The sequence below is a fragment of the Equus przewalskii genome, chromosome 19 (assembly GCF_037783145.1).
Source record: "Equus przewalskii isolate Varuska chromosome 19, EquPr2, whole genome shotgun sequence".
NCBI lineage: Eukaryota > Metazoa > Chordata > Mammalia > Perissodactyla > Equidae > Equus > Equus przewalskii.
In genome coordinates, this window is record NC_091849.1 from 8,282,332 (window position 1) to 8,293,191 (window position 10,860).

General features: G+C 47.1%; 1 protein-coding gene across 1 annotated transcript in view; it reads left to right on the forward strand.

The window, feature by feature from the left end:
* Nucleotides 1-10,076, forward strand: part of BMP6 (bone morphogenetic protein 6) — a 152,300-nt gene extending 142,224 nt beyond the window's left edge. The window contains exons 5-7 of the mRNA XM_070584024.1: nucleotides 7,388-7,464; nucleotides 8,327-8,437; nucleotides 8,533-10,076. Of these exons, the coding sequence (XP_070440125.1) occupies nucleotides 7,388-7,464; nucleotides 8,327-8,437; nucleotides 8,533-8,682 (338 nt within the window). The 3' untranslated portion in view covers nucleotides 8,683-10,076. The remainder of the gene's footprint in view (nucleotides 1-7,387; nucleotides 7,465-8,326; nucleotides 8,438-8,532) is intronic.
* Nucleotides 10,077-10,860: the final 784 nt, after the last annotated feature.

Consider the following 10,860-nt stretch of genomic DNA (forward strand, 5'->3'; position numbering starts at 1 on the left):
GCTGAGAAGGACCGAAGTCCCCCCCAGATTAAATGGAGCCTCATGAGATTTGAAATCCTGGAGAGACAAAGGACAACTGCCCCGTTGCCTCTCATGCTCACCATCCAGGTTGTAAACAAAATCTAGACTCTGAAAATCAAGCTGCCCCCCACCCACAACACTTTATGAGATTATTGACACCAGAAATCACAACCCCAGGAATCACAATGGGTCCCCTTGCGTCCCATAGTGTCAGTGGCACAAGGAGCTGGGCTGCCTCCAGCGTGTTCTCAATGGCCCTGTTGATTCTGTGGGGTCAGTGGGAGCCAGAGACTCCCTGTCTCGGATAAGACGGGCTGATAAGGCCCTGAGATATGGAAAGAGGGGCCAGGCGAGTGAAGACAGAGGTGCCATTTTAACAGCTGCTCTTTGTCCCTGCCCTCGTCATTCTAGGAGAGAAGGGAAATAAGAGTCGTGAATTCTTCCCTTTAAAAAACAAGTTTTCTCTGGGAAGACTGCAGCCTGAGCTCAGAAAAGCTGAGAAATACAGCGTGGAGCCCCTGTGTGCCCAGCTTCTGCCGCACCGATATTTTCCTGGCCTGCTGAGCCCACCACAGCCCAAGGAGCCGCTCCTCTTCTCTCTCACCTGAACTTTCCAGTTGCCCTGACTTTCTCTCGTTTCTGCATTTTCCCCTCTCCATGTCTTCCCCTTTGTTTCTCTCTCCTCCTCCTCTCTTTGGGTTGGAAAGGACAGCGGGTGGGCTGCCTGGATCACTGGGACCTGGGCTGAGCTTGGGCTGCTGCGACTCCGGTGCGGCTGCCTTCCTGGGGTCCCCAGGCAGGCTGTGTGGCCCCAACTCCAGGGGGATGGTGGCCCTCGAGCCATCCATGCAGCCTTCTTGGGTGTTGCCTGCCCTGAAAGTCAGGATCACTGCTGTGCCTTTCCCTCCTCATCCAGGCTCATTTGCCTCAGAATTGCCCGGCCTTTGGTGCAAGGGAGGCCTGCATTTCACTCCACATAGGATTCAGCTTCTGAACTAAACTAGCAGTGGGGCCTAAGCTCTCCTATCAGATGGCTCCTTTGCATCTGTATGTGGCTTTTCAGGAGGACCAGATACAAGGGATGCTGGACGGGATTAACCCAGGTGTCCTCCTTAGGGCTGTGGGATGTGACCTCCGTGTTGGGGGCAGAGCAAGTGTGCCGTGCACATGGTCACTGCCTGGGGATAAGGATGCCATGAGGAGGTGCCTGGCCAGCTGGCTGCTCCTGACGGGGTCAGGAGCACCCTGTCCTCACTGCACTGTGTGAGAGCGATGCTTCTCTGCAGTGTTCTGCTTGCCTCGGGGTGCCTAGGGCTCATGGAGCAGCTCCTACTGTCCCATGGGCCCAGCCAGGCCCCCCATTAGTTTTCTTCTACAGGTGGGATGCCCCTCCGTCATCAGAAGGGAGAATGGGACATAAAGTTGGGGAGGAGCAGCTGTCACCAATGAAACTGACTGTCGGGGTCATGGCCAGTGAAGAAAGATCTCCCAGCCAGGACTAAGAAAACTCTAGGGGTTAGCCGTAGCCTGCATGGAACGTACAAATGAAACAGGCACTGGAGTGGGACGAGGGAGCCTGGGAGGGGCAGGAAGATAGGAATGAGGATGAAGAAAAGTGGTCAGTGAAGAGCTGTGTGTGGTGGGAGCTGCAGCATGGGCCCCTGGTGGCCCACCCAGGTGTGAATGATACCCCCATCCCCAGCCTCCGAGCAACCTCTGAGATGTGGGAATTAGGTTGCCACTGAAGTGCCAGGACAAGATGCTCGATCACCACACCCTCCTGCCCATCAGCTAGACTCCAAATGTACCTCCAAAGGCTCACCTTGCGTTGGCCTCCCAATACCTCCCAGGTGTTCCTGGCCCCTTGGGAACCCAGATGAACGACAAATAATAACACACCTGAGGCTGGGGAGAGTGATGCCAGAAGCATTGGTGGAGCTGATGCTTCATTCCAAGGTAGATGATTGGCTGGACCACCCTGCCCCGCACTGTGAGACGAGACCAATTTGAGTCCCCGCTTCAAAGCTATGTTTAAATGTTTGCCATGCTCATTTGGAGAAGAGAGGAAGGATTGAAGGTTCCTCTCCTGAAGCAGTTTACAAAGTGGGGAATGGGAAGCGATGCTGCTAAAGGCAGCCAATATTCTGATAAATGTGAAGCTTGAAATTCCGTGGTGAGGGGACTGTTGCTCTCTGTTTGAGTAGACTAGGGAGCTGCCTTCTTCTGGTTATGGAAGAAATTCGTCCTGGGGGCTTTTATGATTGTTAGATTCTGTCACCTGATCACCTAACAGTTTTTTGCCCAAACCCACCTATGTCCAGCCCCTGCTTGTCCTGAGTACTCTGGGCGACCACCTTGGGCCTGGTCTGCCTCGGCCAGAACCCCAGCAGGGCTGTAGGGCACTTGCCCTGCCCTCTACTCTTAAGGCAAAGAATCTCATGGAGTAATTGGAGGGCAAGATGTCACTTTCTGTGTTCAACTTTGAAAAAGTTTCTCTTGGAACTAAGATAGGTCTTGACCGCAGCTGCATCCCAGGGATGCTCAGGGAGCCCTGGTGTCCGAGGACAGATTTTGTGTGTGAATGAGGTAATGCTGTCACCTGTGTGTGAGCCTCTTGTCTGGAGGGCAGTGTCTCAAGTTCTAGTGTCTGCAGACTCATATGGGCCACAGGGGACCCACTCCCAGTGATTCTGACTCGCGGCTCAGGGATGGTGCTTACGCTCCCTGATGGTTCTCATGATTCGGGCACAGGGGGCCCATGGGTCAGACCAAGGACTGCAGCTCTTGGGGATGGTTTCATCAGCCATGGGTCTGTTGTCTGGTTGGTTTGTTTTGCATCTCTCCAGCTCTATGACTTCTTTTCTCTGCCCTGCCCTTGATGGTGAACCTATTTGGACAAAGCTGTGTTGCCTCCCTTTATCCCACTGAAGCAGATATGTTCCTGTCAAATTTTGACTGCATAAATTTTCACTGGCCCTGTCCAGACCACTCATTTAAACAAGTATCATGGCGGGGAGCAGGGGCAGGGGACGACAGTGTTTTTCTGCAGTCTGTCAATCGCTACAAACCAAAACAGAACAATGCATAGCAACGTGATTCCACTGCTGAACCCAGGGTACAAACCCCTGAGCAGCAGACACAAGTATTTTGAGCAACATTGACCTTCACAAATATTTATACATTCTTTGCCAGCACTTAATATGAAGTTATAAGGAAATTTAAGCATGACCCGAAAGTGTCTGTAGTAAGGAAATCAGGAGAATTGACTTCCTCCCTCTCCTCTCTCTGGCCCCAGTCTTTACCTAACAACAAAAATGCCAGTGTCTAGCCTTAAAACAAAGAGCTGTCCTTATGGAGAATGTTCTCTTGGTTGAGCACGGGGAGAGTCAGATTTGCAGGAGGGTCACAGAAACTAGCGCTGTTGGTGAAGGTAGAGGTGACGTCCTTCACTGCATCATCTGGGTTCCATCCAGCAGAAAGAGACACTGGGAATCCAGACACACAGAAGTTGTGCCTGTCTGTGTTCTGACACCAACCCGGTGTCCTACAATTCAATTCAGTCCTCACACTAACCACCTGGAGCAACCACAGACCCCACAAGTTCAAGGGCACAGTCCCCAACACAACGCCTTTATTTCAGATGCCACCTCCAAGTGGGGTTCTCACACCACCTGCACTTCTGTCTGACTTGGCTGCAAATTCGGGGGTTCTCACAACCAGACCCCCCACCCCCCAGGTTTGATAATTCTCTAGAACAACTCACAACTCAGGGAAGTGCTATCCAGTACTTACGATTACAGTTTTATTATAAAGGATGCAGATGAAGAACAGCACATGGAATAAGTGCAAGGGGATCAGGACCTCGGAGTCCTCAGAAGATAGACCCTTGCATGCAGCTGGTGGGAGAGGAAAGTGAGTGAGTGGAGGGCTGCAGGTGTGTTTAGGAGGCCCGGGCCCAGGGGTGGCATACCTCCCTTCTCCCCCACATTCTTGGGCAGAACTCAGGCACATGGCCACACTTAACCACAGTGAGGAATGTCAAATAGCTGTGCACCCAGGAGGTAGAGAGGATATGGTTTCCAATGAACACATAGCAGCCTGCTCCAGACTGTTCCTGGAATATGTGAAGCAGGCTGCCTCCTCAGGGCCTTCACATTTGTCATTCCCACTGTATGGTTTATTCTTCCCCCAGATGACCTCATGCCTCGTTCCCAAAGTTCCTTCAGTCTCTGCTTAGACGGTACCTCAACAGAAAGATGGGCTCACCAACCCTACATGAGAGAGCGACCCCACTCACACTCTGCCCCATAACAACCAAATGATAATTTAGCTAGTCAGGGCTCTTGATTACATGGAATAGAGCAGATTCTTAATTTAAGTGAAAAATAGTTAAAGGGTATCAGGGAACTCACCCAGTCAACAAGAAGGAGAATGCAACTCAGGGAATCAGGGCCCAGCTCAGACCTGGTCACAGGGACAGTGTGGTTTGGATGCCATCACCGTCGGTACTTGCTGCCATGCCACCATTCCTAGTTCCCCCGTTGAGTCATTCTCTCAAGGGTATCCAGCTGGCTTTAATAGAGTCATGAGCCTGTCCTCTAGCTGCCAGGGGACATAGAGAGGAGCTACATGTCATGGGAAATGGGGCTTTGATTCCCGTCTATCTAGGAATTCTTCCAGATGAGGAGTGTTCCTGGAAGCTGGGTAGCCAAAACAGTAAATGTCCACTACAGCTGGGTATGAAATTCCAGGTTGATGCCATTGTTTTTATGATATTATTTAATTTTTTATGTTGTGCATTTTCGTTGTTAAGTTTGCTATCAATCTACTCTGTGTTCCTTTGTAGGTAATTTTCTTTTTGTCTCTGGGTTGCTTATAAGAACTTCTCTATGTGTTTGATATACTGTAGTTTCACCACATATGGCTAGATAGGAATTTATTCACTCTGCTTAGGACTTGTGCTTTTTCAATATAAAGATGTTTGCCTTTCTTCAGTTCTAGATAATCCCCAGACGTTTATGTCTTCGAACATTACTTTCCCCACTTTACTCTCCAGAAATTCCTATCAGAAATATGTTGGACTTGTCATTCTATCTTCCATATCCCTTTATAGAGAGAGAGTCATATTTTCTGGCCATTTGACTCTGGGCTATATTTGGGGACGTTTCTTCAAAATTTTCTTCTTTTTTTAAATTCTCTTTTCAGTTATGTCTAATCTGGTGTTTAACTGATCCATTTCATTTTTATTTTCAATGATTATGGTTTTTATAAAGTTTTATTTGGTTCTTTTTCCATAATGCTCTTGCTCTGGGGTTTCTAGTCCTTATTTTATCTATTCTATTATTTTAGATCTTCTTTTTTGTAACCTCACTCAGAGACTGCTCTTGCCTGTAGTCCCTGGGGTCCTGTGTTTTCTCTCTTGCGTTCCAACTCTCCTCTCTGGATAGTTTCTTTTTTTGCGTGGTTGATTCCCTTTTTGTTGACGGGTTATTTTCAGCAGGAGGTTTTGTCTTGTATTTTGGTGATGGTTGGTGGTTTTTTGTTTATTTACTTTTGTTTTAACTGAGAGAGTCCTCAAGTGCCCTGCATTGTGAAAACTTCCCTCCAGTGTGGTTTTGCATTCACTTCTTCTGGGTACTTGCAGTTACAGGTAGGGTGGTTCTGTGAGGTGAGGAAGGCAGGTAGGGAGAATGAAAAAATTTAGAATTAGCAAACCACCTCAGCAAGGTAATCTGTCTCTCCTCCCAAGCTAGGTCACTGGGCTGAGCTTGTACCATTGTCTCTTTCCTTACCAAATCATGAAATGTATGTGTTCTGTCCTGCTTCAGATCCATGAGGTCCAGAAGGGCAAGAAACAGAAAATACAAGTCAAATAGGTTTTGGGACAGCCCTGTGGCCAAGTGGTTAAGTTCACGCTCTCCACTTCAATGGCCCGGTGATCACTGGTTCAGGTCCTGGGTGTGGACCTACGCATTGCTCATCAAGCCATGCTGTGGCAGCATCCCACATAGAAGAACTAGAATGACTTATTACTAGGATACACAACTCTGTACTGGAGAGAAAAAAATAGGTTTTAAACAATTAGGTAACTTATTGGCTCATGTGGTTAAAAAGAGCAGAGGTAGCATGCAAATGATGTCAGACTCTTATATCCATCAAAGTCCATTTCAGATTAAGAACCTTTCTCCCAAGTCTTCTCCTTACCTCTCATCTTCTCTCCTCTCCAGAATTCTCAAACACAAACACCACTGCCAGATCAATCCTTTAGAATCACAGCTCTGAACATGTCACTCCCTGGCTCAAAAACCTTCATAGTCTTATGTAATGCCCCTGGTAGAAAGTCTAAATCACTTTGGTTGGCATTCTAGGTCAATCATTTCTCCAACTTTATCTGACCTGACTCCTCTTTACACATCCTTAAATTTATTCCATCAGAACTACTCTCTTTGTTCATTCCCACCCTGATCTGTCCCTTCTCTGAACTCCCAGTGGGATTTTTCTTTGGCCTTTGCCCATAGCATTCGTGGTCTGTTTTGTATTTGAGTTATTTGTGTGCACATCTCACACCACCCCTTTGATTCTCTCAGTTCCTGGAGGTTGGAAGCCTGGTCTGACTTATCTTCCTATTTCCCGTTGTGCCTCACAGAGGACATGCCACATAAGAGCTGCTCCAATTGGACTCCGTGAGTCAGGACCCTTGCATTCCTCTTGCCAGTGATTAGGTTAAGCCAGGCTAATGGCTCCTGAGTCGCACAGAGCAGGTGTATACACTTCAGCAGATTCTCACAGGGCACTAATGGCCTGGGAGTCATTGTTTTACCGCAGGGCAAAGGGCTCAACCCTGGCAGTGAGGCTGGATGACAGTGCTGGAGAGAGTGGTCCCTGCTGCAGGGCTTCCCTTTCTCCCCGACTCCTGGGCATCCTGGTCAGCTTTAAGACTGTTCCTCTCTGAAATATAGTGGATCCTGCCTGGTATAGTCATCTTTAATGTGAATATGATGTCTTCCAAGTCAGGATCCCAGGGGTGTTTTGGGCATCTTGGCACACCTTTTCCATGGGCCCTGCACACAACAGGGGCTCATAACAAACATGTTGCTTAAAGGAGTCCATTCAAGTCCAAAATTACGTACGGTTTGGCAGCACGCCCAGCACTAACCCCGGAGTGAACAAGACCGAGCGTGTGAAACACCTAAATGATTGGGAACCTGATGGAGCTGTTGATGACCAAATTTGTGTCTAGCAGGGGCCTTGTTCAGTGCTCTCCCAAGCCTAGTACAGTGCCTGGCCCATGGCAAACTCTCCATGTAAATTTTTAAGTGAAGGAATGAATGAGTTAATGGGTGCATCTTTTGATCTCCTCCAACAGATTACAACAGCAGTGAGTTAAAAACAGCCTGCAGGAAGCATGAGCTTTATGTGAGCTTCCAAGACCTGGGATGGCAGGTGAGTTCTCTGGACAACAAGGGGGACAAAGGTCCTTTCTCAGTCTCTTCTCATCTTAATGGCAGTAGCCATCATCAAAGACCTTGAGCTTTAGGACTGAGATCGTTCCTCCCATGAAGGTTTTCAGGGGCCCTTCCAAATGCCCAGGCTCCTGGTGTAAAGTGGGGAAGGCCCAGCCTACTTGTATACCAAGACCCCATTGGCCTCCTCCAGGGAGCCCCAGATTCCCAAGTTCTGTTTACGTAAAAATCAATAGCCACATTTCCCAATACTCTTCCCTCATTATTTCCAAGTCCACAGGGCATCTATTTATTTGGGCATTTGAACAAGTTTTATTGTGTTCTGAGAAAGGATTGGAAAAACTGATCTAATTGTTAAATTCTCCAATAGTTAATTAATGGCTATAAATTGGCGGACTCACACTATCTAGAAGAGCACAAATGTTGTGCCCCACACCTGAGAGCCACCAGTAGTTTATAAGAAGCAAATTGTAGGTGGTAAGTGACAGGAGATAGTTTCCATACACAGGTGGCATTATGATGACAAGGGAGTGACCTGGGCTCCTGGAGAGGCTCCTTTGGGGCCCAGTACATAAAGCCAGCCACCTCCTTGCTTCCAGGCCTAGCAGGTGGGTAGCAGCTAAAGAAAGGTCTCACGGGCCTGTGGAAGGAGCAAGAGCTCCAGAGTCAGACTGACCAGGTTCATACCCTAGCTGTGCCACTTGAATATGAACTTGACCTCCTATATTTGTATCCTTACCTGTCCAATGTAATACCTTCTCATAGGGTTACTGAGAGCACAGACGATGTGAGGAGTGTATATTAATCTCTTTTTTTGTTGCTTCCTTTTGCTTTAAATTAAGGACTGGATCATTGCACCCAAGGGCTATGCTGCCAATTACTGTGATGGAGAATGCTCCTTCCCACTCAACGCACACATGAACGCCACGAACCACGCCATCGTACAGACCCTGGTAAGCCCGGAGACACTTCCACTGTATAGGGAGGAGGGAGCCAAGACCAGGCGTGGTTTCTAATGGTTCCTTTTCCTCCTTCTGTTTTGAAACAGGTTCACCTTATGAATCCTGAGTATGTCCCCAAACCGTGCTGTGCGCCAACTAAACTTAATGCCATCTCGGTTCTTTACTTTGACGACAACTCCAATGTCATCTTGAAAAAGTATAGGAACATGGTTGTAAGAGCTTGTGGATGCCACTAACTTGACACTAGTTGCTGGGGGCACAAAAACTGCCTTGGATTCTAGATTACATCTGCCTTAAAACATACTGAAGCATGGTGAAAGTGGGAGGCTAAGACTCTGAAACCCCCTCGTGCTGGTCGGTGCCTTACTGCCCAAGGAAGATTTAAAGGACCTTATGAATAATTTGCTCACATGGTAAATAATGTGAGTAGTTATTGGTCTGAGTTTGAATGTCTGTAGTATGAAGTCTGGTAACTGCAGGAACATAACTTTGAAAGGCTCCCCTCTCCCTCCCCAGAAAAGCCCAAGAAAATTAGTTTTAGCTTTAGATCAAGCTATTTGTGGTGTTAGTGAGTCAATAGGGAAAATAATCTTAAAGGAGTAAACGTCTTCTTGGCTAAAGTATCAGTCGGTTCAGTAGTGTTTCTCAATGGTAGACTTTACAGATAGCAGAAATTGGGGGAAAATGCCTCTGTTCATAAATTTCATTCGCAGGAGGTCAATTTCATACAGAATCACAGCCCGGGCCCTAACCAGGGCTATGGGGAAGTGCCTTTTGCCTCGGTCAATGCTGTTAAGTGTTTGTGCTGCAGTTTTGTTGGTGTGAAAATATACTTATTTCAGTCAGAAGAACCCATATCGTTCCCACAGCTCTGTCCTCCCCCCTTTGCTGTTTTCTTTGCTAGTACCAAAAGCAGAGCCATCATGCCCTGCGGTGAGGCTGCGCAGGGTGAGCAGCATTTTTCATAGCCATCAATGTAACCATGGAACATGTGAAAGCAATCTGCACCTCTTCTTGGGAATGGCTCTTTGAAAAGCACAGTGACTTCAGGAGCGTCGGCTCGAATAGCTCATCTGTTTCAGTGGAACGGTTCCTTGCCTTTCACTCTACAGCATACTGTGTCGCAGGGTGAGAACCGACAACGGAAGTAAACTGAGGCAGGGGCACCCAGCCCTTAGGAAAGGGTGTGGATGAGCATGCTGTTTCTGAACTGAAACCAGTTTTCTCTTGTAGAAAGTAAGACTCAGATTAAATCTTAGAATATTTTTAAAATGTCTTTTTCACAATCATGTACTAGGAAACCAATTTCATACTAAACTGATTAAATAATACATTTATGATCTATAACTGTTTGCACTTACAGCTTTTTTGTAAATATAAACTATAATTTATTGTCTATTTTATATCTGTTTTGCTGTAACATTTAAGGAAAGACCAGACTTTTTTTAAAAAAAGAGTTTATTTAGAAAGTATCATAGTGTAAACAAATTGTACCACTTTTTCTTTTAATACAAGACTCATGATGCAAAGCTGAAGCCACTCATGAGGATTGTGCTTCTCTAGAAAATTGGGTGTTTTTAAAAGAACATCTGTGAACCAAACATGATTAATAAAGATTTCCTTTAAGGCAGAGGCTGGTCGAGATCCTGCTCTGTTGTCATCTGCCACAGACAGCACAAGTGGTCTTGTTTCTAAGATGCTTACCACCAGTTACTTTGTGCCAACTGACCACATCCCTGCGCATAGGAGGTGGGGAGAAGAGCGCTGGATACAGAGGGGTTATCACGAAAAGTCCCTTGATGGCAAAGAACATACAGGTGCATATGTTAAGGGAGCCTAGTCTGATGGTTGCTTATGTCCAAGGGTGATGATAAAAATACTTAATAACCAGGATGGCGCGAATTATCAAGACGCCAGCATCGACGGTAAACATGGCCTACTTCTGCCCTGCCTACTTCAGTCTTTGGACTTGAGGTCAAGTTAATCCCACTCTTCATACAGCAGGTCAGCCTCCTCCGAGCAGACGAAGTGCACTGAGCCTCCAGAAGGCCTACTTAGGACAGAATCTGAAACTGCTGCCAGTTAGGGTCCTGCAGCGGGGCTGCAAGGGTCTCCCTGGTCCCTGATACTCACACCTGAAAGCTCATCTAGCCCTCTTGCCCCCAATAGCAAATACAACCACAATCTTTCTATGAGTTAATAGTCAGGACAAGCCTTGTGGAACTTTCCATGCCCACATTTTCCATGGGAGACATCAAATCTTAAAGTTGACATGGACTCTGGCTTCATGTTAACATAACTAATGAAATCTTTCACCCATGAGAAACAAACAGAAGTATCCTTTGAACAGTAATAACTGATTGACGAGTATCGACACACACACACGATTATGGCATCAGTATTATCTTACTTAG